The following is a 27,353-nucleotide window of genomic DNA, read 5'->3' as shown; positions in this document are numbered from 1 at the left end:
ATGTTATATATATATAATGGAATATAATCAGCCTTGAAAAGGAATAAAATTTTGATGCATGCTATACCATGAATGAATTGTGAGAACATTACACTAAGTGAAATAAGCTAGACACAAAAGGACAAATATTCCACTTATACGAAGTACCTAGAATAGACAAAATTCAAAGGCAGAGAGTAGAACACATATTACTAGGGGCTGGGACAAGGGGAAATGGGTAGTCATTGCTTAATGGGGACAGAATTTCATTTGGGATGAAGAGTTCTAGAAATGGATAGTGATGATGGTTGCACAATACTGTCAATGAACTTTATGTCACTGACTTGTAGGTAAACTTAAAATGTTGCATTTTATGTTATGTATATTTACTGCAATCAAAAAAAGCTTACACATGGTAGTATATTGCTTATATTGTTTTAGACCTAAATTTTGTTTCAAAATAATATATCTTGAGATTAGTTACTGGTATTAATATACTGTATTTCTTGAAATTAGCTCCCTATTGATGGACATTTAGGTTGTTTTCAATGTTTGCACTCTCACTGCAGCAAAACAATGCTGATATAAATAATTTAAGACATACATTAATTTGCACATAGGTAAATACATTTGAGGTATAAATTTCTAGAAGTACAAAAATTGGGTTAAAGGCTATGTACACTTTAATTTTTATAGGTATTAGCAAATTACCTTCCATAGAGGTTGTATTAACTCATAAACCCAGAACAAAGTGAGTGAATGCTGCTTCCCTATGTTTGTAGTAGTAACAAACATCTGAATCTTTAACAATTTGATAGGTAATCAAAAAAAAAAGCAGCACATGGGTAGTTTTAATTTTCATTTCTCTAATGGCTGAAGATGAGCATATTTTCATTTAAATCACTGGTAATTTCTTTCTGCTCTCTTATCCGTTGCCCATTTTTCTGTTGAATGTTGATATTTTATAATTGTTTTATAGGAGATCTTCACATGAGTGAAATTTGATCTTCGTCTATGATATACTGCAAATATTTTCCCAAAGTTGTAATTTTTCTTTGCTTCTGCCAGTTTTGGTTATGCAAACATTTTCAACTTTTACACAGTTGAATTTATAAATCTTTTCTTGTATGGGTTCTGGGTTCCCTTCCCATCATTTCTTTTCGTATCTTTGCTGCTTCATTTTATATTTACTTAAACCTGTAATTCATCTGGGAATTTATTTTGAAGTTGATGAGAAGGATAGAGAAAATTTCATTTTTTCCAAATGGTTATCGTTTCCAAATATCAGTTAGAGAAAATCCATCTTTTCTCACTTATCTGGGAAGCCACCTTTATCATAAATTAAATTATATTTGGGTCTACTGCTGAACTTTCTATTCTATTCAAATAATCTGTTAACTCATATGTCATATAAATAATCTTAACTATTGTAGTGTTATAATGTTTTAATAGACACCCTACCCTTCACTATGCTTTTCATAATTTTCCTGATTTTTACTTTCTTTTTTGACATGATTTTAAAATTCAGTTTATTTAGTCCCAACTTCTCATAAGAAAATTTCCATTGGTATATCTATTGAGATTGTATTCAAGATTCATTTAGGGAGAATAAACATCTCTATGATGTTGAGACTTAGCCAATCAAGCACATGGTATGCTTTTCAATTCATTCAAGCAATCCCTTTTAAATGCATTAAAAGTAGCATTTAAAAACGTTCTTTATACAGATGTGGCACAAATCTTGCTAAATTTATTCCAAGGTATTTTAATTTTTATTATTATTGACAATTTTAAGGCAATTGATTTGTTACTAGTTTAATACTCAACCAGCTTACTTCTTTTGTTGTGTGCCATGGTTTCATAGTTGATTCTCTTTTCATCTCCGTAGTCCTTATTTTATAATTCTCTTTCTTATTTTTAACTGCACTGGCTAGTACCTCTAGAACAATGTTAAGTAAGTGATAAAGACATCCTTATTTTGTTCTTGACCTTAATAGGAGTGTTCATAATAACAATTTAGCAAACATGTAAAACATGTAAAAAAAGGTCAGAAACATTTCAGAAGCTTAAAACAGCTATAGTTATTATCATTGCCATGGAGTTACATAGCAATTTACTTACATAATCCAAAGACTTTAAAATTCAGAGAAGGAACAGTTACTATTTTCCATATTTCACAGAAGGAAAAATAATTTGGAAAAGGTAAAAATTCTGTTCACAGCTAAAGAATAAAAATGACCGGTGGCTCTGGAATGGATGTGGTATCTCTGTACCCTGACTTGAGGTTCCTACCAGGCCCTCAAAAGACAGAGAAAAGATAAAAATTTAGAAGGCATCATTTGATAAAGCATAAAAAATTTATAAAAACCTGCTGGATTCTGACTGAAACTGCAATGAATCTATAAATCAATTTGGGGAGAAATGACATTTTTATAATACTGAGTCTTCCAACTACGAACGTGATGAATCACTTCATTTTTTATGTCTTCTTTAATTTCTCTCATTAAGTGTGTGTATAGAAGTCTTATATATCTTTTTAAAAATTTATTCCTAGGTACTGAATGTAAATGGCATATTTTTAAAATTTAACTTTCTAACTGTTCATTGATGGTAAATAGAAATATAGGTGATGTTGGTATTTTCATGTATTAATTCTAAAAGCTTATCTGAATGTCTCTTGGGGTTTCTGTGAACCTAATAATGTCTTTGCAAAAATTAATTTATGTTTTTTTCCTTTCTAATCTTTAAGAACCTTTTATTTTTCTTGGTTTACTAAGAACAGATTTTCAGTTAATACAGCATTAAAAAATATCTACTATGAAGAAAACAGAACCTGCAACTAAATTAAGAATTGGAATGTTTCTGGAGCCCAAATTCCTGAAGATTTTACCAGCAAAATGTCTAAGGGTAGAAGCACTCTCTGCCAGGTGTGGCCATGCTCATTCGCAAATACAACTTCTATGTGACCATTTGATTACCATTTAAGTTACTGAAGACAATTCTTAATAGAACTGAACAAAAAGCAGAAGAATAATAGTTAGGAAAATGGAACAATCTCCTAAGTGAAATGGGCCTGCCAGATCTATATTACAGATGAAAAAAATTATATGATCCCTAGTTATCTTTAAAACTTTGTTTCAGAGAGACAAAAAATTAAGTTTACATTCGGCAGGGTGTACAGTTAACACAACGAAATTATAAGTCCTCTAAGTCTTAAATTTAAACATTTTAAATTATTACTCTCTACAGAAACAAATGAAAGAAAGCTCTGCTTCCTTGCATTCAAAAGTCAATATATAATGTGCCAAACCCCTTCTTCTTCCTTGGGGGGGTATAGTGAAATCCCACAAACTGGGCTAAAATCCCATTTTGTACCACTAGATACATTTTCTTTTGGGGTTTATCTCAAGATGAAGTAACCATACATCTCGCTGTATGCCTGTTGTCTTGCTTAATGTTCTTAGCACCTCCTTACACTTTCGAAAGTGTCCCAGTTGGCTGTAAACCAATTGACAATCCTAATAATAGTACAGGATTAGAAGTGAGAAGACCTAGGTTTTTGTTCTGACCCATTTCTTGGAGAGTAACTTCACCATTCTGAGGATATCAGCATTTTCATATAGGTCATGGTGAGAAATAAATAAGATTCTGGATATAAAATTAGTTTATAAACTATAGAATGCAACACATTCTAACAGGCATTTTTAAAAACAAATGGTGTCAATGAAAACTGTGGAGTAGGGAGATCCAAGGGCCATTCCTTCACTGAAACACAGAAAAGCTCGCAAAAACTGTCAGAATCAACATTATCAAAACTCTGGAAAATGGCCAAAGGTTTACAGCAACCAAGTGAATGCTTAACCAAGAAAAGAAGAGACTGAAACCTGGCAGGAGACCTCTGTGGAATTTTAACTTAACGTCTCCCCATCCCCTCTTTCTGGCTCAGGGGCAGTCTTGAAGATGATAGCCTATGTTCCTGGTATGAGTTTCTGGTGCTGCAGGGAGTAGAGCAGTCTTTGTTCTCAAAGAATTGTGGTTGTCTGTTTTGACCTGTTAGGTGGCTTCCTGAAGAACTAATACCTTCATTCTAATACCTTCATTTCATCTGACTTGGATTTATTTTCTTTTTGGAAAATTTCGAAAGGCAGAGAAGTAGCTTTGATACTTTTGTTGAAAACATTTAAAGGCAAAAGAACCAGCTGCTGCCAGCTGAGGCAAAGGATATCAGTTGAGGCAAGCAGCACACATGCTCAAAAGCTTGGGAGAAAAAGCTGAGGAGTAAGTTTTGAAAAGCTTCCACATATTCCTGGGAACCTAGAAAGCCATGCATGTGCCATGGTCAGAGTGCGTGCTCAGAAAAGACCTAAGAAGGCCCTAAGCTCTCACCTTTGCCTGGCTGTTAAGCCTTGCGGAAGCAGGAAGTAAAGGCAAAGGAAGAGCTGTAAACTGGGCTGAGTGTTGAACGTGTGTTCCAATACAGACATAGTACCCAGTTGCAAAGACTGGGAATATTTTTGTTTTTTGATCCAAGCACTTAAGAAAATCTGTTAAGTCACTAGCTAACCACTAAGCTAGCAGAACGGAGATTTCAGCAACCAAACACAACAAAAAACACGATCTTTTGAAAAATAGTTTAAAGTCACTAAACAAGCAAATACAATCCACAATGAGTAGTAATGAGAAAGCCTGCAGAGGGGGGAAAATCTAATTTTCGGAGTTATCACATAATATTTAAGCTATCCAGTTTTCAACAAAAAAATATGAGGTATATGAAGAAACAAGAAAGTATGGTCCATTCACAGGATAAAAAGAAATAAACAGATACTGTCTCTAAGGAAGCCCAGACGTTGAACTTACTAGACAAAGACCTTAAATCAAATATCTTAAATATGCTTAAAGAGCCAAAGGAAACCATGGTCAAAGAAGTAAAGGAAACCAGAATGATGTCTCACCAAATAGAGAATAATAATATAGAGATAAAAACTGTAAACACTAAATAGAAATTCTGGAGCTGAAATGTACAATAATTAAAATGAAAAATTCGTTAGAGGGGTTCAACAGAAGATTTGAACAGGTAGAAGAATCAGTGAACTTGAAGACAGGTCAACTGAAATTATCAGTATGAAGAACAGAAAGAAAAGGAAAATGAAGAGTCTAAAAGACCTGTGACAGACCATTAAGCATACCAACATAGGCATCATGGGAGTCTTGGAAGGAGAACAGAGAGAGAAAGGAGCAGAAAAAAATATTTGAAGGAGTAGTGGTGAAAAACTTCCCAAATCTGACGAAAGATGTTAAAGAAAAACAACTGCCAATGGAGACTTCTATATCCAGCAAAAGTATCCGTCAAGAATGAAGGAGGAATTAAGATATTTCCAGATAAACAAAAGATGAGGAAGTTTGTTGCTAGCAGACCTGTTCTACAAGACATGCTAAAAGGAGTCCTTCAAGCTGAAATGAAAGGACATTAGACAATAACTTGAAGCCACACACACACACACACGTGCACATGCATGCACACACAAACGCCAGTAAAGATAACCACCTAGGTAAACATAAAGCCAGTATTATATTTTCAGTTTGGAAGGCCTCCTTTTTTCTCTGCAAGATTTTAAAGACAAATGCATAAAGCAAAAATCAGAAATCTATGTTAACGAGCACACAAAGTATTAAGATGTAATTTCTGACAATAGTGTAAAGGGGAAGGGATGAAGCTGTAGAGCTGAATGTCTGTATACTATTGAAGCTAAGTCAGTGTTAATTCAAAATAGACTATCATAAATTTAAAATGTAATCTGCATGGTAATCACTAATAGTTAAAAAACAATAAATGATATGGTTGCCCTAGCCAAAGGAGACTTCAGTCTCACCCTTGTTATGCATCCCTTGAGTTTCCAGGCTGGGTTTACACTAGGGAGTAAGGCTCTAGGGCACTGCTTTAGTCTGGATCACAAGTTAAAAGGAAGACATTCTCTGCTGCAAAAACTCAAGAAGGATTTAATAACTTTGCTAGTCTTTGCTCCCTCTCCCCAGGATGGGAGGAAGAAAAATGTGTTGAACTACCAGGTCATTCAGACATTTTTACTACATCTGATTCTGAAAAAATTCACACCACCAAAAATAATCAAAACATTGAAGTGATCAAAGTCTAAGTGTAAAATACTTTTTAATCTGCAAGTTTCCTTTTAGTCATAAGCATGGTGGCTGCTTCTTTATAACCATATGTAATCAATACAAAGCTTGTGACCAGCAACCTTTTGCAAAACCATTCCAAAAGATGTAAAGAGTGCTGTAGCGTTCACTCAGGGCCAGAAGGAACACAATAGCTGAAAATGATGATAGTATATGATGTAAATAACTAGATCTGAGAAGCAGTATATCACTGTGAACACTCAGTAAAATGATAGAACAGAAACCAGAACGCCTCTCTGCTCAGACCCCTCGCAGGACTTCTTATCCACTCCAAACCCAAACTCTGCACTGTCTATAAGACCTACCATGACTGGGTGCCTAGACACTTCAGAAGGCTCATTCCCTGTCACACACTCCATGCCCTGCTCCAACCACCTGGTTTGCTTATTGTGTCTCAAACATGCCTGAATACTTTACTTTGCCTTAAAGTCTTTGCATTTGGAGTTTGCTGTGCCTAAAAGGAGTAAAACCTCAGGTATTTAAACAGTTTTCTTCCTCATCTCCTTTAGGGCTCTACTCACATGTTACCTATCAGAGAAGCTTTTGCTGACCACATTACCTAAAACAGGACAACCCCTAATATTAATCTCTAACCTCTTCCTCTGCTTTATTCTCATTCATAGTCCTAAGTACTACCTGATGTTCTATATATTTAATGTTAATTTACTGACTTCCCAACCTCTGTCTCATTGTAAGTCTCTAAAAGAGCAGAGACTTTGGTATGTTTATTGCTGTATACCTAGCACTGATAACATTGCCTAGCACAGAAGTATTCAATCAACTGTTATGGAATGAATGTGATTAAATTAAATGGCATAAATACCTACCCAGAATACATGTCATGGGGCAGGTCTCTTCCAGATTACTCAGAAATACTTCTTTTTTGTAGAACATTTTTGTGGGCTCATGTTCCGTCTCTTCTGGGTGAATGAAGATGGGGCCATAAAAATATGCAGCTCCATCTCGGACCCATACTTTTTCAATTCTTGGGGGAAAAAAGGAGAAATTCCATTAAAATAGAATTCTGATGAGTTTCATTCTTGAAGCTAATAAAAATTCCATTAACCAAAAACTTAATGACATACAGAAGAGTTTCATTGGCTGTTTTCATAAGACAATTTCCTTAATTTTTTCCCCTTTAAGCACATGAAAAGATATTTGGAAAAAAAAGAAATGAACATTTGGCTATTCATTCATGTGAGGGAAAAAATATTTTAACATAATATACACTATACACTTTACTTATTCACATTTTTTGTCTTCCAACTAGAACAAACATTCACAGGACTAAGGATATGTCTGTTTTATTCACTAATATATCCTCAAACCCTGGCAAACAGTAGGTGTGTAATAAATGATTAGTGAATGATGAACAAATATGATGAGAAAACTGAAGCTCAGAGAGGTAGATCATTTGCCTAAGGACATGAAACTAGCAGAGCTGGGACTTAAATCAAGATCTCTTGGAACCAACTACTATTCTTAAGCACTATCCTCTAATGCCCAACTCTGTACCTGACTCCTTTATATGCTGGTTTATACCATCCAACCATACTTTCATTCGTTTACTTGTTTTTCATATATCTGAGCCCTTACTATGTTTCACGCACTGTGTTTGGAAAAGGGGCTACAAAGGTGAACAAACAGAGAGAGTCCCTACTGTTAGGGCACTTGCAGGCTGGTACAAAAACCTGACAATAATATAATGTGGTATGCATTTCAAGGAGAAGGAAATAAATGGTGCTCAGAGAGTGTATAACAGGGAGACTTAACTCAGTCTGGAGGGGACAGGAGAGGCTTCCTTACGGAAGTGTCATTTCAAATTTAAGCTAAAGGAATTCACCACATGAAATGGACAGGGAGACTTCTGGGTTGAGAGTTCAGTAAATGGTAGAAGATTAAAAAGAGTAAATGGGAGGAATTTAAAAAAGGAAATACGGCTACAGGAAAAAGCAAGGCAAGTGTGGTGTGAGAGAAAGCTGGAAAAGTTACCTGGGGAGAGGCTTTTGTCTTTATCTTCAAGAGTGATGAATTTTTTAAACTGGCTCCACATCTCTCAGACCCAACCTCATTCCTACTACTTCAGTAACTCACCTGCCCACGCGAGGGCGCACCAGGCCATGGGACTTGATGAAGACACAGTCGCCAACCTTCAGCCACATGTCATTGTAACGGAGCTGCTCAAAGTAGTGGCAACCTGGTTCACCGTTTGACATTTCCACAGGGACATCTTCTTTTTCCTATGGTAAAGGAAACTGGTTGAAGACAGGCAGCTGACAATCAAAGAGTAGACAAAGAAAGTAAGAAAGGAAAACAGACTTTCCTTCATTATTAACTTAAAAGAAAAATAACCATAAATGGAAGTTTTGATGAAGAAGAACCAAAAGATTAGGTTACTGAAATCAAACTAAGTCTTATCGAATATTTTACTTTAAATTTCTAGTTAATTTTCATAAAATGTTACTTCAAGATGCTTTTGTACCCCTCTCTCCCTCCTTCTTCTATCTCCATAGCCTTTAGCAAAAAAACACTGGAGAGGAATTAGTAGTATTCAGAAGCTGCCTGTTCGTGCATTATTAGAGTATAAGGAGCAAATTTTACAAGCTTCCTCTTCACATTTTCTGAGCTCTCAATTTCTTAATATTAACAATTAATAGATTTAAATTTTTTGTCATTTTGACTTATTCCAATATAGAAAGGAATAACATAACCTCTGTGACCTACACTCACATACATTGTTTTTGAATAAACTATAGGGTCTGTCACCTACTAACTGCTGTACATTGGCCAAATTACTTGACCTCTTATGCCTTAGTTTCCTCATTTGTAATATAAAGATAAGTGTGCCGATCAGACAGGATTGTTAGCAAGCTTAAATGACACAATCCATGTTAAGTACATAGAATAATGCCAGACTCATTAAAAGTGCATTCATTATTGTTGTTTTATAGTCTTGGCAAAAAGAGACAAACTTCTAAATAATGGAAATAAAAAACATCATTTACTGGGAATCTAGCAGATAATGGGCAGAGTGCTAAGTATTTTAAATATATCAACTCCAAAATGTATAAAAGCAATGGGAACGCCAGAATCTTAAAATATTCGACTGCATCTCACTATCTCTCTGAGAATATCTGAAACTTAAAATAAAAAACTCAAAATGGATTAAAAGACTCAAATGTAAGACCTGAAACCATAAAACTTCTAGAAGAAAACATAGGCAGTAAACTTTTTGACACTGTGCTTAGTAATATATTTGTTTTAATATTGGGCAAGGGTAACAAAAGCAAAAATAAACAAAAAAAGGCAACCTAAGTGGGAGAAGATATTTGCAAGTGATATGTCCAATATCCAAAATACATAAAGAACTCATATAACTCAACATCAAAAAAACAATCTGATTAAAAAAATGAGCAGAGGACCTGAACAGACATTTCTCCAAAGACATACAAATGGCCAACAGACAAATGAAAAGATGCTCAACATCACTAATCATAAAGGAAATGTAAATTAAAACTACATGAGATATCACCTCACACCTGTCAGAATGGCTATTATCAAAAAGATAACAAATAACAAGTACTGGCAAGGATGTGAAGAGAAGGGAACCCTAATGCACTGTTGGTGGTATTGCAAATTGGTGCAGCCACTATAGAAAACAGTAAGGAGGTTCCTCAAAAAAATAAAGAACTATCATACCATCCAGCAATTCCACTTCTGAGTATTTATCTGAAGAAAACAAAAGCACTAACTTGAAAAGATATTGCATCCCTGTGTTCACTGCAGCCAAGATATGAAAGCAACCTGTATCCACCCACAGATAAAGAAAATGGAGTGTGTGTATATGTTGGAATACTACTCAGCCATACAAAAGAATGAAATCTTGTCCTTTGCAACATGGACAGACCTAGAGAGCATTACTCTAAGTGAAATAAGTGAGACAATGAAAGATAAATACTATGATTTCACTTATATGTGGAATCTAAAAAACAGAAGAAACAAAAGAAAACAGAAACAGCTTACAGACACAGAACAAAACTGATGGGTTTCCAGAGGGGTGGCTGAAAAGGTGAAGGAGATTAAGAGGTACAAACTTCCAATTATAAGATAAAAAAGTCTTGAGGATGTAATGTACAAGACAGAAAATACAGCCAATAGTATCATAATAACTCTGTACAGTGACATAAGTGACTAGACTTATTATCATGGTGATCATTTCCTAAGTGTTGAATCACTGCTGTGTACCTGAAAATGATATAATCCTGTACGTAATCTATAATTAAAAAAAAGAATACCTTTATTTTTAGGAATGGGTTTTGTTCTAAAATAATTCTTTAAAAGAGTTCCTAAAATAACTTGTCTTGGCCATGCAATATCAAAATAATGAGAAAAAAGTAACTTATACATGGAGAGGATCCTGAGAACTTACAAATTCTAATAATAAAAATAAGAAATCTAAGTTAATTCCCACATTGGTGTCCACTGGTATTTCTTCTTTTAAAATTAATGTCTATAATTCTCATATATATTGGTAAAATGTAAGAAATAGCATGTGTTAGGACACTAAAATATAGATATTTTCCCCTTAGACAGTAAGAATTCGATTTTTTCCACTTTTTACTAACAATTTAAAAACTTTGTCTTTCTTGATTATATAAAAGAAGTATATTTGTTGGAAATAATTCAAACATTAGGGCATGTAAAACTTAAAAAACCAAAGTCTCCTGTGATGTATCCCCGGATAACCACCCAGTTTAAAATACAGTTTTTGCATGTTGTTTTCACATTCATATGTACAAATATATATTTTTTAGTTTTTTTTTTGAATAATGATGGAAACACATACTATTCTACAACCTATTACTTATTAACATCTTTTTTCCACATAACTTGGAAAATTTTCAATGTTACTATATTAGACCTACTTTATTCCTTTCATTGGCCGCACAGTTTGCATTATATGGATGTATGAGAACTTAATGCCTATTCATGGGCATTTGGGTTAGCCTAGGAATTTTGCTTTTACAAACAATATCAACCCTTGAAGAAAATCCTTGGTGAGGACTATGTTGGAGCACATTCCCTTTCATTAAACTGCATGGTCAAAGGGAATGTCATCAATGGGAGATGAGAGTGTGGTGCCCCAGACAAGGCTGCATGTGTTATCAGTCTTTAGAACTCTTGCCAATATGTTAGGCATTTTAAAAACTATTAGATTAACACATTTTCTTATGTCTTTTGGATGCCTTCCTTCTATAAATGATCTGTTTTGTACTTTGCCCATTTTTCTAGATTTACTTTTCCCCTAGACTTCAAAGAGCTCTTTGAACATTAGAAATAGTAGTCCTTAGACTGTTTTATTAAACTAATTGATATTTTCAATTGCAAATTGATAAAATGATCAAAATGATTTTTTTCTTTTATGGCTACTGGGTTTTATATCAAGCACAGAAAGGACCCATCCCAAGCTTATAAATGAATAAAAGATTATAGGTAAATATAGCAAATGTACTTATGTTAGAAACTAGCACTGTTTTTTTTTTTTTTTTAAATGTTTATACCTTATTTATTGTTGAATATAAAGTGAGGGAGAGTTCAGATTTTTTTTCATTTTTCTTTTTCAAATAGTTACCAGTTTTTCCAGTATCATTTGATTCCAACTTCTCTTGCTGATTTAAAATACTACCTTTATATTCTGGACTTCATTTAGGAAAAGCTTATTTCTTCCATTAGCTAGTCCTAAGCTAATAACTCATTTTTTTAAATGTAGTTATGTAAAATGTAATGTCTGTTAGTGCAAAATTCTTGATTATTCTTTTTTTCTTCTTTTTCTGGCAACTGCCACATATTTATTCTTTCATAAGAATGCTAGAATAATTTTGTCTAATTTCAAAAACAATTTACTCAAGTCTTTTACATCATTCAGTAAAATGATTGTCTTCTCACATGTTCTATATATTCCTTTTAAGGTTATTTCTTAATCTATTTTGTTGTTAATATGAATTAGATATTTTCTTCCATATATTTTTTTCTAATAATTGCTAAAGTATGTTTTATGTTTTCATTTTACCTTTGAAAGTCTTAAGAATTATTTATATAAGAAAGCTATTGTATATAGAGTTTGAAATTTCTAATTGTTGAACTGTTTCAAAAACTTTTCAGTTAATCTCTCCCCCATTATCTGCAAAAATAATCTTGCCTCTTTATTGTCAACATTTTCATTACTTTTGTTTGCCTACATTGGCTACTTTCAGAAAAATATAAATAATGGTATAGGAAGCATCTCTGGAATGTGCATAATTTGAAAGGAAATTTCTTTTACAGGCTTTTTAGGCATGAGGTACAAAAATAATTTTAAAAAAATCACTTTGAGGAAATATCCAACTAAAAAGTTAAAGAAATCAAGACAGGTAGTGTTCTTTAACAAATAACTTCTCCTTTAATCTATTAATATAATAAAATGTATTAGTGAGTTTTCCTAACTTTGAACAATTCTTACATTCTTAGAATGAACTCCCTTCTATTTGGTCAAATAATTTGATTTCACTTATAAAAATACTTTTCTCCTCAAGTATATTTTGCATCAATATTTGTGAGACTGAACTATAATTTTTGTTTTTATTTTGTCAGGCTTTGGAATCAAAATTATACTGGCTTTGAACAACAAACTGAGAAGTTTCTTTGTTCTCCGTGCTCTGAAATAATCTAAGCAACATTGTAATTATAGGTCTCTTAAAGGGTTAAAATAATCCACCTATGGAATTATCTGACCTGAGTACTTTGAGATTAGCTCTCTGACATTTTTAAAATTTTCTTCATGCTGTTGTCCACTATGTTAAAACTCTTCTATATTTCACTTTAGTAATTTGTAATTATCCTAGAAAATTATTTTATGTTTTCAAATTTATTAATACAACTTTATTTTAAGTCTTTAAATTTCTTCCACATTTTGCATGTCTAAGCTTAATTCCCTTCTTTTTTATTAGGATAGTTGGTAGTATACCTCATTAAACTCATAAAAGTATTAGCAGAACTTGGATTTACTTTTAAATTCTACTGTTCTGTTTTCTAAGTATTAATTTCTGTCTTTCCTTTATAGTTTCCTTCTTTCTGCTGGGCTAAGGTTTTATATTGTTTTTCTTTTTCTAATGCTGAATTTGAATACTTCATTAATTTATTTTCTGGAATAGATATTTTGAAATGTGAAATTCTCTTCTGTGAGGCTATTATCTACAGACCTTTTCCAAGTTAAAATTTTCTTCGGTTCGACTGTCCTCTGAGTTGTCTGTGTTCTTCTCATCATCCCCTTTGTCTGCATTTGCAAATACAGAGGCCACTCGGACCACAGGCAAGGGTACATCTCGAGGAACAAATCTAACTGAGCTGATGGGCATGGTCCACAGTTTAATTTTCTTAAAAGATTTGGTCTTGGCAGAATACCGTGATTCACAGACAAAAACATCCTCATCACGAAAGTTTTCTGGGCATAATTTAAAGTATTCCTGGGGGAGATAAGAATAAAATTAGATGAATTTTTTTGAAAAGTCATCATCCAAAAGAAACAAAAATACACACCAATCAAATGAACAAAAGTTAAACTGTTAAGACTTTCTGAAAGTTAACAACAAATGGTGAATGGCTAGGGATCTAGTAGCATTTTCTTACTTCAGAATGACTTTATTAAATATATACTCTTTAGCTTATTTTAGCCTAACAACTGCCTTTTTGAAAATATGTTAGTATTTCATACAGCTCTAATGCTCCTTAATGCTGTGGGCAGGGCTCATGTGCTTGTATCAGATAGATATACACAGAAAGTAACATTATTATCTAAAAACTGCCACACTGCCAGTCTATAATGATCTTTCCAAAAATGTTATCCTTAAAAATTAGCCCGCCGATATAAAAAAATTTAAGCTGATTATATACAGCTACATAGTGGAAGCAACAAATAGTCTTTACCTTTATATTCAACTTAATTTCTTCTTAAATCTATGTACAGCCATATGAACACAGCTTAAAATTTTTTTCAAACAGTTTAAAACAGAGCTTCTAATTTTGTAAATATAAACTTTTTGTTTGTAAGTTTTATTCTCTTGGGATTATTTATACTTTGGAACTAAAGTTTCTTACCTTGACAAACATGACCACACATTTTCCCAGAATTTTGCTAACGGGAACTTTATTGTAATAGTCACTCTTAAAAACTTCTTTTTCTAGAAATTTTCGTGTAGCCAGATGGAATGTTTCATTTGGCCGATAAAACCAACAGCCATATAACCATTTTTCGCCTCAAAAACAAAAAGAGGGAGAGAATTTACCATTAACAGAAACCACATACACTTTGCAAAATGAGCAAATACTTCATCCATTCTGTCATGGCCGGAACCTACCAATGTGCTTTTTTAGGCCACGGTTCCTTAATCTAATCATCTTAAAAGCAATAATACTTTAAAATAATGAAGTATAACAAGGTCTAAAAGTGCTGCTTCCCCCTCATATTAAAAGGTGTATAAAATACAGAATGAGGAAGGTGATGAGATTTGCTCTACTATGCTAGGGTCAGGACACAACTAAAGCTGTGTGCTTTAATAAGGATACAGATATACTGAAGGACATATTTAGCACTCAGGTGAAAGAATACAAAACTATTTCATATGAATGGCTGAAAGAAATGAATTGCTTGGATCACATTTCTGCCTGCTTTTGGCTTCGTTAACTCCCATTCATTCTTCATGTTTCAAATTAAAGGCAACTGTTCTAGGAAGCCTTTTCAAAATCAAATTCTAAGCCAAGGCACATGTCTCTCTATAATAATTTGTGATTTTTACTGAAGTGGTTTTGCCAGGGGCAAAACATGAGCCCTTTGTTCCTCTGAATCTCTGCCATCTTACAGAGTGTGGCTCATGGTGTATTTTTAATAAATAGCAGTTGAACGAATAATTTTCAATCAGACTTCAAGTAGTCATTACACTGCTTTTGATTCAACTATGCCACTGCTCCATAGTGCCAAATCCTATATTTTTCATATAGTGGGTGCTTATTTATAGATTGTAGAACTATTATTAGAAGATAAAAAATGTCTGAGTTATAATTTTCTTTCCTGAGGACCAAGAAGTAAAACAGTCACATTTCACTAACCTGTCCTTTGATTTAAAATAAACTTACCAGCAGAATCTTCCCACAGCCTTTCAATACAGACTATATGTGGTTGTAGGTTGGCTTCTGCAGGCTCCACATAGACATAATCTCCAACATGGTACATGCTGTTCTTAAAGCTGCAGTCTTGGCTGTATGTGCGATGTAAGCCTGAGAGACCTGCAGAACCTGAGGAATCTTCACTCTTTTCAGCCTCTTAGGTAAAAATGACAGAAGATTCTCATTAAAGGGATGTTGTAATTAGATGTAGGATTCAAACAACACATACTAATACATACTAATTCTTTTCTAGACATTCAAAGGCATGATTCAAGACAAAGAGTATCATATCCACATTCCCAATAGCCTCTATTCAAAATTACCTTCTTGAATTACAACCAACTGCCATTAATTTGAATAATTACATAAAGGATCTACAAAATAATTATTATAATAACATAAGCTCAATGTAGTCATTCTGGATACAGAAAGGTATAAGGAATTAAACAGTTCATTTGGAAATCATGTAATCCTAGAGATAATCTCATATGTACTTCATCTGCATCTTAATGCCTCAGAAATTTTTTTCTCTAATAGTTATTACATGGCTATGGCACAACTAACGGAATCAGAATTGAGGAAATATGCAATATGTACATTACATAATATACTATAAACTGTATATGTATACACTTAATATATCATGAACATTTCCCCTGAGATTAAATGCTTTTCAACAAGATTTTTATTTTTTTAAATAAGACTTTTTAATGAGTCCAGTATAAGCCATCATTTGCAAATACCATGTTGTGTTTATTTTTGTTCTTTTTTTTTTGGAGAATAAAGCTCTGCCCATATCTTTGATAAACTCCTTAGGATAATTTTCCATAAATGGAACGGCTGGAAATAAACATTTTAAATGTTTTTTAACACATATCCAAACTGACCCCTAAAAGTCTATACCAATTTAAGTCCCTCACTGTTTGGCTTACAAGGGGTCAATTTCTCCATTCTCTCTCTAACACTGGTATACTAGACCCTTATAATTTTGTTAAAGCTTTGCCAATTTTGGTGGAAAATGTTATTTAGTAGTTCATTAATCAAATGAATCCCTGTAACATACACAGCTAATTCACAAGGTTCTTGAGAATTTTATACTGGTAGGAGTACTGTCAATTGGGCTGAAAGGGCATAGAGAGTACAAAATGAAAGAAGGATGTTAAACCCCCCAAATTCTAGAGACAGGAAAACAGGCTGATTAAATAATGCAGCTGCAAACATGTGCTGCCTTTCATGAAAAAAAAAAAAATGCTTTGGAGGGCAGAGTACTAAGCCTCAGAGGACTATTTCCTAGCCTCAAACCTAACGAAGTCTGCCTGGCTGGATTTCAAAATTGCTTGAAATTGATGGCTTTTTTTTCTTTCCATTTCTCCCTTTGAATGGGAATGTCTCTAATTGTTATCTTATTCATGTCCCATCACTGTTTATTTATTTATTTTTAGCTTTACAGGTCCGCAAATGGAGAGGAATTGTGTCCCAGGATAGATCACACTCAGAGCCTCATTCATACACATAATTTAGATAATTTAAATAATGAGGTTTGAGTACCTGGTAGAAGAATGTTACTGTTAACAAATATCTAAAAAAATATGGAAGTAACTTTGGAATTGAGTAGTAAGCAGCAAATAAAAGAATTTTGAGGAGCATGACAGAAAATTTTCCTAGGTTGCTTTGAATAGACTGTTGGTAGAGAAACAGACAACAACTTGGCAGCCGAAGGCTCGGAGAGAAAATGCTTTTGGAAAGTGGAAAAAAGGGGATCCTTGTTTTATTTATTTATGTGTGTGTGTGTGTGTGTGTGTGTGCGTGCGCACGCGCAAGTGTGTGTAGTGGCACAAAACTCAGCAGAACTGAGTCCTGCAGTTATTTGATTCTGGGTCTCTTGGACTGATTCTTTAGTTGTTTTTTTCTTTCTTCATTTCCATTTGTTGTTGTTCTACTCCTTCGGAGATTTCTTCAACTTTATCTTCTAAATGTTTCCTTCTCTAAATGTTTCCTTTTTATCTTTGAAAACTTTTTAATTGAATACATTTAACATATAATATGTAAATATAAAATGTACAAACGTTACTTTGATACATTTATACATTATTGCCATTACAGCAATGTCTATCACATTACATGTTTATAGTACAATACTGTTGTCTATATTCATTATAATGTGCATTAAATCTATGGCTTATTTACTACTTGTTTCAAGTTTGTACTGTTAAACAACATCAATCTTATCCTCCCATTCTCTGTGATCATTTTTTAACAGCTTTACTGAGATATAATTCACACATCATATAACTTACCTATATACAATTCAATGGTTTTGGGTATATGTTTTTTTTTTTTTTAAATCGTGGTAAAATATAGAATCACATAAAATTTGTCATTTTTGGTCAGCCTTTAAGTGTGTAATTTAGCGGCATTAATTACATTCACAATGTTGTCCAACTAAAACCACTATCTATTTCCAAACTTTTACTCCAAACAGAAACTCTACAACCATTAAAAATTAACTCCCCATTTCTCTGCCCTCTAGCCCTGGTAACCTCTAATCTACTGTCTCTGAATTTGCTATTCTAGGTACCTGATATAAGTGGAATCATACAATATTTGTCCTTTTATGTCTGGCTTATTTCATTGAGCATGTTTTCAAGGTTCATCCATGTTGCAGCTGTGTCAGTTCATTACTTTTTATGGCTGAATATTCCATTGTGTGTATTTATCACAATTTATCCATTCATCTGTCAACAGTTGAGTTGCATCTGCCTTTTGGCTACTGTGAATGCTGCTACCAACCCTGGTATACAAGTATCCGTTCGAGTTCCTGCTTTCAGTTCTAGAAGTGGAACTAATGGGTCATATGGTAATTCAATGCTTAGCTTTTTAAAGAACTGCCAAATTATTTTCATAGTGGCTGTACCACTTTACATTTCCACTAGCAGTGTATAAGGGTTCCAATTTCTCCACATCTGCACCACTCCTGTTATTTTCCTTTTTTTTGATAACAGCCATCCTAAAGGGTATCTCATTGAAGTTTTGATTTGCATTACTCTAATGATTAACGATTTTGAGCATGTTTTTCATGTGCTTACAGCAATTTGTATAATTTCTTTAGATACGTCTATCCAAATCGTTTGCCATTTTTTATTTATGTTGTTTTGTTGTCGAATTGTAGGAGTCCTTTTTATATTCTGCTAGATACTTATCAGATATATGATTTGTGAATATTTTCTCTCATTCTGTGGGTGTGCCATATTTTTAATTTCCAAAATGAGTGTCATCTCTCCGAAGGTCTCAATTTTAGTTTAGTTTTATGTTTTTTCCTCCTGCTTTCATTTTATTTTGTTTCTTCCAAGGTAATTTTTTCTTTTTGTTTTGTTCTCTATATCTTAGAGCTTTTCCTTAAATTGGTCTTATTTAAATAAATACCCGTTCCTATTTAAGCGCGAAGTGCTGTCTCCGGCCATGCCACCCTGAATGTGCCTGATCTCAGAAGTTAAGCAGGGCCTGGTTAGTACTTGGATGGGAGACCACCTCGGAATAGCAGGTGCTGTAGGTGTTAAAAAAATGAAAATAAAAATAAAATAAAAATAAATGCGAAGTGCTAAAAGTGATTAAGAGCACTCTATGTAGAGCTGGTTGACTGATGGATTTCATTGGAGGCCTCCAGATGTTATTGTCTTCACTTTTCCCCCATTGCCTGGTCCATTTCTCAAGAGAAAAAAATCTGTTCTTGGAACTATAAGCCTGACTGTCAGCAATCTAGGAGCTATGTAGTTAAGAGGGCTAGGGGCCTCACTATTTAGTATAAATCCTTTAACAATTTCCATCTTCAGAACTGTAACCCTACCCTTAGGTCTTGTTGGTGTCCCTAGGTCTAGACTCTGCAGGATGAACAGTCATAGGGAGGGTTCAGAAGGTGATACGGAGGTTCAGTAACTTTAAATTTAGACTTTCAATTAATCCTCTGTTCTAAGCCCCACATGCCCCTCCATTTTCAGGAATACCTGAAATTCTTATCCCTGGGCATTTCTAGACAGGAAATGGCTTGCTTAAGATCTTCATCCAATGCAGGCACTGAAGCCAGTGTTAGCAATTTATCCATTCATTTTCTAGCTTTCAAATTTTAATTGCCATTATCTCTTCTTCCATTGTTTTCATATACTTTTTTTGAGAAAGGAGAATACTTCTGTGTTTATGTCTTTTGTTTTAAAATCACCTTTCCAGCATTTTAGAAGTGTTTTAGGAAGGAGTAGCAGCAGGCACTTGTGTACTATCTTCCCAGTTTAAGTGAAAGTCCTTTGTGTTGTTTTATCTGTGCTTACTTATTCTCATGTGAGCAGTTAGTTCTGTATTTAATATAAAAGCAGTGTGTGAGATCTTATGTTTTCCCTCGGTTTCCATCGATTATTAAGAAACCTCCTCTATGGCTTAACAACAGAGAAGGCTGATTTATACATCCACCATCCTACTTTCTGGTATTTTGCTGCCCTTAATATTCAAGAATTAACCTGACAGGAAGATCTGAAGCAGACCATAGTGCGCTAATGACTAGAAATAACTAGTTACAATAACGCTCAGAGTACCATTTCTACGGCCTTTCTTACTCAGTCCTTTCAGTGCTGACCTCGTATTCTATGGCAAAGCACCACTACTTACCTACTTCTAGTCACACTGCTGAGAAATGTGGTCTGAGCTAGTGCAAAAAAAGAGGTATTAACAGGGAGGATCTGACAGCCTAAGAAAGCAGTTCTATGCAGCAGGGCTCCCCTTTCTTCTAGTTAGCAAAGGCCCTGAGGCTCATGAAATAGGTACAGTGATAGGAAAGGAATGAAAATCTCCTACTGTCTTTTTCTTTATGTGGCTCTACTATAGGTCTTCTTCAGATATTAAATCACTGGAAATATTTCTAGTAGCTAAAAATCAGTCAAGGGCAGTGACCAATAGTCTTTAAAATGTCAGTACTGCCTTTTTTCTAGAATGTACCACCATATCAGATAATGGGTTCACATACCTTGTTAATCCACCAAGAAAGGCAGGTGCGTAATTCTGGCTCCTCCCCTCGTTAAATCTAAGGACTTATAGCTGTGATTCTCAGATTTGAGTGTGCATCAGAACCACCTATGGGACCTGTTAGAACATAGACTGCTGGGTCCCACCCTCAGAGTTTCTGAACTGGTAAGTCTGAAGTGGGACCACAGAATTTGTATTTCTGACAAGTTCTCAGATGATGCTGATGCTTCTTGCCTAAAGGCCACACTTTGTGAACTACCATGAGTAATTCAAGGAGCAGCTGTCATTATTTTTGCATTGACGGGAAAAGTGTCAATAAAACTTTAAAAATTTCTATATAAAGTTTTGTAAGTAGAAACGTGGATCCAAACATTATATCCATTATAGCACTGGCATTTTCTGTTTTGTTTTGTTTTCCCCTTTCGTTCATTTCCATTCTGCTCTTTATTATTTCCTCTACTTCGGATTTGTTTTCTAATTTCTTGAGGTAGAAGCACAGATTTTTAGATATTTACTGCCTTTTTAAAAAAGATCCCCTATACACACATTTATTTACTACTAAAAATTGAAACAGCACATCAAAAAAATTGTTACAATTCAAATTTTTGAAAACCAGAGAATCTTGTTAAGGCATCCTGCCCTAACTATGCTCTAGTCAAACCACCCAATGTTTTCTTTTTTACATTCCTTCCACAAAAGTTACTTGCTTCTAATTCTTGGTGGTGGATTTTAACTTCCTGACTTCTGGCTTCTAAAATACACTGGCAATACTCAAGACCTATTAGTGCCACTTTGGGTCAGATAAAAAAGTAGAACTGAAGTATACTGAAGTCATTTGAATATAAACTACATAGACTCCTTATAAGTTACTGGCATCAAAGTAGACATGAGATGCAAGAAAAAGAGACATCGCAAAACTTATATCATAGGTTATCAAAATACTGGTATACTGTCTGTCCTAGCATAGATTAGTTTCCCCTAAGTAACTACTGCCAAGAAAAAAAAAAACAAAACAGAAGAATAAGGTTTATGGTTAAATTGACTCCATGTTATAATTAGTCTCCATACTAATAGTATCAGAAGGATCTCTATGATATAGGCAATAATGACAACTACATCTAAATCTTCTGAATCTTGATCCAATCTCAGTTTTCCTCTCCTGTGGGTCTTTTCAAAGCTGAGACAGGGTGTAGTATCTAATAACTTGTAACATCTTTTACATCCTTTCTTTCTGAGCAGTTGCTAATATCCTTAATCTATGTCTCCTCCAAGGCATACTGTAGAGTATGCCTTGACCCAGCCCTAGCTCCTATAAGTTCTTTCTGTCCTGCTGTTGGGGTAAACATTCTGAAAGAAGGGAAGAGAATTTTGTACTAAAGTTGAGAGTCAAGTTACTAACGTTCTTTGCTAGTATTTCTGAGACAGTTTGAGAGCCAGTTGAATCTTATTCACTGGGCATCTGAGAAGACTCCAGGGTCGAAGTTAGATTAAGTTTCTTTGGTGAGTCTATTGGAAGTCTAGTCACAGCCTGAAGCTGCTCCAAGATTCCCCAAAGGGTTCTAGCAGGTGATGTTCAAAACTGAAATTGTTGTAAAGTCTACTGCTTTCTAATATACATGTTTAAAGCTACAAATTTCCTTCTAAGAATCTCTTTAGCTACATCCCATAAATTTTAGTATGTTGTGTTTTCATTTTCATTCAGTTCAAGATATTTTAAATTGCCTTTGTTACGTCTTCTTTGATCTATGGGTTATTTATAAGTGTACTGTCTAATTTTTAAATATTTAGGGATTTTCCAATTTTTTTTTCTGTTGCTGATTTCTAATCTAATCCCATTGTATCCAGAGAACTTGGTATGATTTTCAATCCTTTTAAATTTTTTGACTTGTTTTATGACCTAGCATATATGGTCTATCCTAGATAATGGTCCATGAGTGCTCAAGAATATGTATACTGCAGTCCCTGGGTGTTTACACATTTACACGTTAGGTGAAGTTGGTTGACAGTCCTTGTCTTAGTCAGCTCAGGCTGCTATAACAAAACCCATCATACACTGGGTGGCTTTAACACCAAACATTAATTTCTCACAGATCTGGAGGCTAGGAAGTCCAAGAGCAAGGTGCCAAAGATTCAGTGTCTGGTGAGAGCCCACTCTCTGGTTCATAGATAGCTGTCTCCTTGCTCTTAATCTTATAATGGCACTAATCCCAACGTGGTGGCTCTACTCTCATGACGACATCCAAACTTAATTACTTTCTAAAGAGTCTACCTCCAAATACCATCACCTTGGAGATTAGGCTATAACACAAACATTCAGTCAATAGCAATGCTATTCAAATCTTCTTTATTTTTCCTGATTTTTGGTCTAGTTTGTCAGTTGCTGAGAAAGGAGTATTGAGACTATAATTGCTGACATATTTCTCTTTTTGATTCTGTCAGTTTTTGTTTCCTATATTTTGGCACTCTACTGTTAAGTGTGTATACATTTACGAATATTACATGTTCCCAAAGTCTTGACCCCTTTAACATTATGAAATGTCCCTCTTTATCTCTAGTATTATTTCTTCTCTCAAAGTCTATTTATCTGATATTAATAGAGCCACTCTAATTCACTGTTACTATTTTCATGGTTTATCTTTTCCCCTCCGTTTCCTTTCGACCTATTTGTGTCTTTGAAATAATTCTCTTATAGACAGCATATAGTTGGATCTTACTTTTTAAATACAGTCTAATAATCTATGCATTTTGGAGTGTTTAATCTATTCACAATATATAAGGTAATTATTGATATGACTGGATTCTATTTGCTTTTTATGTATCTTTCGTCTTTTTGTTCCTTTCTTCCTCCTCTACTGCCTTCGTTTGTGTTAGGCAAATATTTTTGGACTATCATTTTAATTCTCCTGTTGACTTTTTTTGCTATTTTTTTAGTGATATTACAATATGCATATTTAACTTATCACTATCTACTACTTCAGGTTAATATGACTTAATTTCATTAAATAGTGCACCTTCACTCCAATACAGCGCCATTACTTTGCACTAGTACTGTCATATACAGTAAGTCCTTACTTAGTGTCGATAGGTTCTGCAACCTCAAGCAAAATGATGTATATCAAAACTAGTTTTTGATCGATACGAACAAGAATTAAGTTCCTATGGCATTTCATTAACATTACAATGAAATGGCGTTGAATGAAATGACATTATTCAAGGACCCACTGTACTTACTTCTATAAATGTTATAAACCTAATAATGTATTGTAATTATTCTTTTAACAATCTGTTTTCAGAAGAAATTAAGTGAAAAAAATACAGACACAGTCTTTTATATTTACCCACATATTTACCATTTCTAATACTCTTCACTACTTGTGAATCTGATTTACCACTTGGTATCATTTTCTTTTGGCCCAAAGCTCTTCTTTTAGTATTCCTTTTAGAGAAGATCTGCCAGCAATGAATTCACTGTTTCTGTTTATCTGGAAATGTCTTATTTCAGCTTTATTTTTGAAACACTGTTTTGTTGGATATAAAATTCTTGGTTCAGTTTTTTTCCCTTTCAGCAATCTGAATATCATTCCATGCTTTTTGGCCTCTGTTATTTCTTATGACCCATTACCATAACATTGTTTTCTTGGACATGATTAGTAGTTTTGCTCCTTTCAAGATTTTTCCTTTAGCAGTCTGATTATGGTGTATCTAGATGTGGTTCTCTTTGGGTTTTCTTACTTGGTGTTCTTGGGGATGTAAGTTAACGTTTTTCATCAAATTTGAGCCATTTTCAGCCATTATGTGCTCAAATACTTTTCTCCCCCTTTCTTTCTCTTCTCTCCTCTGAAAATCCCATTGTAAATATACTAGGATACATGACACAAAGGGTTACTCTTAAATCTGCATAGCATAGCTAAGGATCAGCCAATGATTTAGGTGATGACCATACTCAAGTACCTCAAACTTGTAAGGATTCACCCTCTGATGACTGATCTGTATGTGGCTTGAGGGAGGCATTCAAAGTTGTAACCAACTTCCGAGTATCCCTTGCATTTTTCTTTTGTCCGATACTCATATCTCCCTTGCACATGCAGTTTTCCAGTTATCTAAGAAAATGTGTGGAGAGCTTATCTCAGCCCTTCTATGGCTAATTTCCAAGATATTCCTCAACCTCATTGTCACCTCAAGCTAGTAAAGCTGCAGGTTACTCAGTTCATTTCTCCATCCATCACTTTTAGTTGGCAAGGATACAGACCTCCGCCCCTCCGCGCATCATTATCCTGAATGAGTATATCCCTCTGGCAGCAGAGTTGCTGGGTTTTACAGGTATCCTTATGCTGATAAAATTATTATTTTTCATTGAATAGGTTCCTCTTTTTTGTATATGCCCTTGCTTATGAAAACTTGCTAAAAAACCCCTAAGAAGCAGATTTGATGCTAAAGCCTAATATAACTCTTAGAAAGTCATTCTAGGTATCTATGTGAATTTGACCTTTATCAGAAATTACTGAATTTCTAATAAAAATTCCTACTGTCAAAATATTTCTAACTGCTGGCAAGTGACTCAAATTAACAGCTTTAGGTTGATACAATCAAAAAAATTTTTTCTCCTACTTATGAGGTTCAGCCAAAAAATCATCTACTTATCTGGCCTAGAGTCTGTACGAGGAAAGCCATGCTGCTGAATGATGGAGCAGAACCTTGATGCACTCACTGCTAAGAATGCTTTCTAGCCCCAGGTGGGCCCCCAGGTTTTCATATACCAATAGCAGTATTAAGAGGTATTAAGCTCCCATAATTGTGAATTTATTGACTCTGTTCCTGAAATATTAGGATAACAGCTGTGTCACATGTAACTTTAAATCTTTTCATCTGATGACTAAATTACTAAAAGCATTTTCATCTCACCATGTCTATTAAGAATCAACACCCTGAGTCTTCATTTACACAAATAAGACTCTTCTCCACAGCTAATTATAAAACCAGCTAGAAAAAGTATACTATTTCTTCATACTAATAAAATGAAGAGAAACCAACCTCTTTTTTCTTCTTCTCGTTTTAGTTTATCTTCCTCTATTTCTTTTGGTAATTTTTCCTTTTTCTCTTTCTCCACATCATTATGCAAATGCTTTGTAGTATAGCTGAGTGCTGGTGAAAGAAGGATCTCTCCATTTTTGCAAAGTTCATCTCGAATTTTAATAAAAAACTGTTGAAGTTCTACTGCATCTTCGTATATTTCGGAATCTGTCCTATAACAACATCAAGAGTATCTATTGACACACAAATTGCTTCTTTTAAACATTGCAATTATATGTTAAATTATACTGAATGCTTCTTTAATGTGTTAGTTGATATAACGGTACTTCTGCACAGTTCTAAGAAGGGTATCTCCTTGAAATTCATTAGAACAGAATGTGAAGAGTCATTTTTCCTTGGTGAGCCTCATGCCCACTAATTTTCTTTTTCTGAAGGCTCGCTCCTTGCACAGCTCATGTAAAAGGAAAGGCCTCATTCAGTTTCCTGGGGAGAAACATGGTGCATGCAACCATTGGTTTTGGTAACAGAAGGGGGCTGCCAGAATCAAGGACTATACTAGGCTCCACACCATGCACGACACTTAATTTGCATCTAATCTTTGAATTAACTTTTACTTTCTCTTAATTGAGGGACCAACACATTATATAAAGTGTTAACAAAAGATTTAGGAAATGTCTACTTTCTTCTTTATGGATTTGTAGATCATGGTTGCTGAGGTTGGTACGACTCAGTTAAACTGCAAAGTCATGAGGGCATCTTATAATGATAATAGGTCTTAAAGTCAATGTTCACTTTAGTTATTTAGAAATAACTACATAATTCTGGGGAACCAGCAGAGGTAACATAGTGAGAGATGGAAAAAATAATCTGTATCATATTGAAAATTTAAGACTCTTTCCACATTTATAAAATGACAGGAGTAGGCAAAATAAACTTCAGAATTCGTAGTGAAAGAAATTTTATTACTATTTCTAATCGAGTCTGGTTAGAAGAAGGCTTAAATATAATTCTATTAACTAAGAATACTAGGGTCTGAGAAATTATTCACAAAGGTAACCACAGACAAATTCTTAGCAGCAGTTATGGAGACATTCTGGTTAGGGAAATGTGGCAGGCATAGCAAGCCCAGTCATCTGCCTTCTGACACTCACCACGAGAGCATCAAACATTAGTGAAGCCTCCAGAATGCTTCTCCTCATTTCAAAAAGTAAAATGGCAAACAATCTGAAAACACTGCCAATAACCACCAAAATGGATGTTCTAACACGGTTTTCAAAATATATTCTGGTTATTAAAATGCTAATACTTGAAGGAATGCAATCGAAATAAAACTGGCCAAGGGAATAAACTCGTACAACACTATTTTGATGACTATTTTCTGAATAGAACTATCTAAAGACTGTTCACTAGAAATTAAAACTCATTTTATAATATCTTACAATTTTAAGTATAATATTAAAAGTGAAAATGCACTTTTAGTAATCTGTGTTACAATGAAAGGGCAATGTATAATTCTATCATGTCATGTGGTTTAGTAATGAAAGTTTTATACAGAGTCATTAAACAGCTAACATATCCTTTCTGTCTTATTTATTTAAATAGTTTATGAAGAATCTGTTAATCTAAGAGGCCAAGTGTTCCCTGCATGTCCAAGAACAAAAACTCAAGATAGAAAAAAAATAACTCTTATTACTCTTAATTGGTAGGTATTCCTTATATATAAGGCAGACATTCGGGAGAAGAAAATAAGATTGCAGGAGGTTCTGAGTGCTTCCCTTGTCTTGTTTTCCCATGGGCCCCTTACCTACAAGGAAGTCAGATCATTTAATCCAGGAATATTGCCAACAGATTAGGAAAAACCAAATTAGAGGCCAACTGGCACGAGTCAGCGTTGTAGTATTATTGAATACTGCTGACGGACAAAACCACTGTCACATAAGTGAACT

General features: G+C 34.2%; 1 protein-coding gene across 16 annotated transcripts in view; it reads right to left on the bottom strand.

The window, feature by feature from the left end:
• The window catches only part of PBRM1 (polybromo 1), a 104,986-nt gene that overhangs the window by 18,643 nt on the left and 58,990 nt on the right, over positions 1 to 27,353 (bottom strand). For all 16 annotated transcript variants that reach the window (XM_039867489.1, XM_039867496.1, XM_039867497.1 and 13 more), the window contains 6 exons: positions 25,408 to 25,619; positions 15,340 to 15,525; positions 14,305 to 14,462; positions 13,410 to 13,673; positions 8,266 to 8,411; positions 6,999 to 7,156 (listed from right to left, as the gene is read on the bottom strand). In XM_039867489.1, the coding sequence (XP_039723423.1) occupies positions 6,999 to 7,156; positions 8,266 to 8,411; positions 13,410 to 13,673; positions 14,305 to 14,462; positions 15,340 to 15,525; positions 25,408 to 25,619 (1,124 nt within the window). The remainder of the gene's footprint in view (positions 1 to 6,998; positions 7,157 to 8,265; positions 8,412 to 13,409; positions 13,674 to 14,304; positions 14,463 to 15,339; positions 15,526 to 25,407; positions 25,620 to 27,353) is intronic.

This window comes from Pteropus medius, unplaced genomic scaffold (genome assembly GCF_902729225.1).
Source record: "Pteropus medius unplaced genomic scaffold, Ma_sr-lr_union100, whole genome shotgun sequence".
NCBI lineage: Eukaryota > Metazoa > Chordata > Mammalia > Chiroptera > Pteropodidae > Pteropus > Pteropus medius.
Note: the sequence above shows the minus strand (reverse complement) of the source record. Positions and strands in the feature narration are given on the sequence as shown.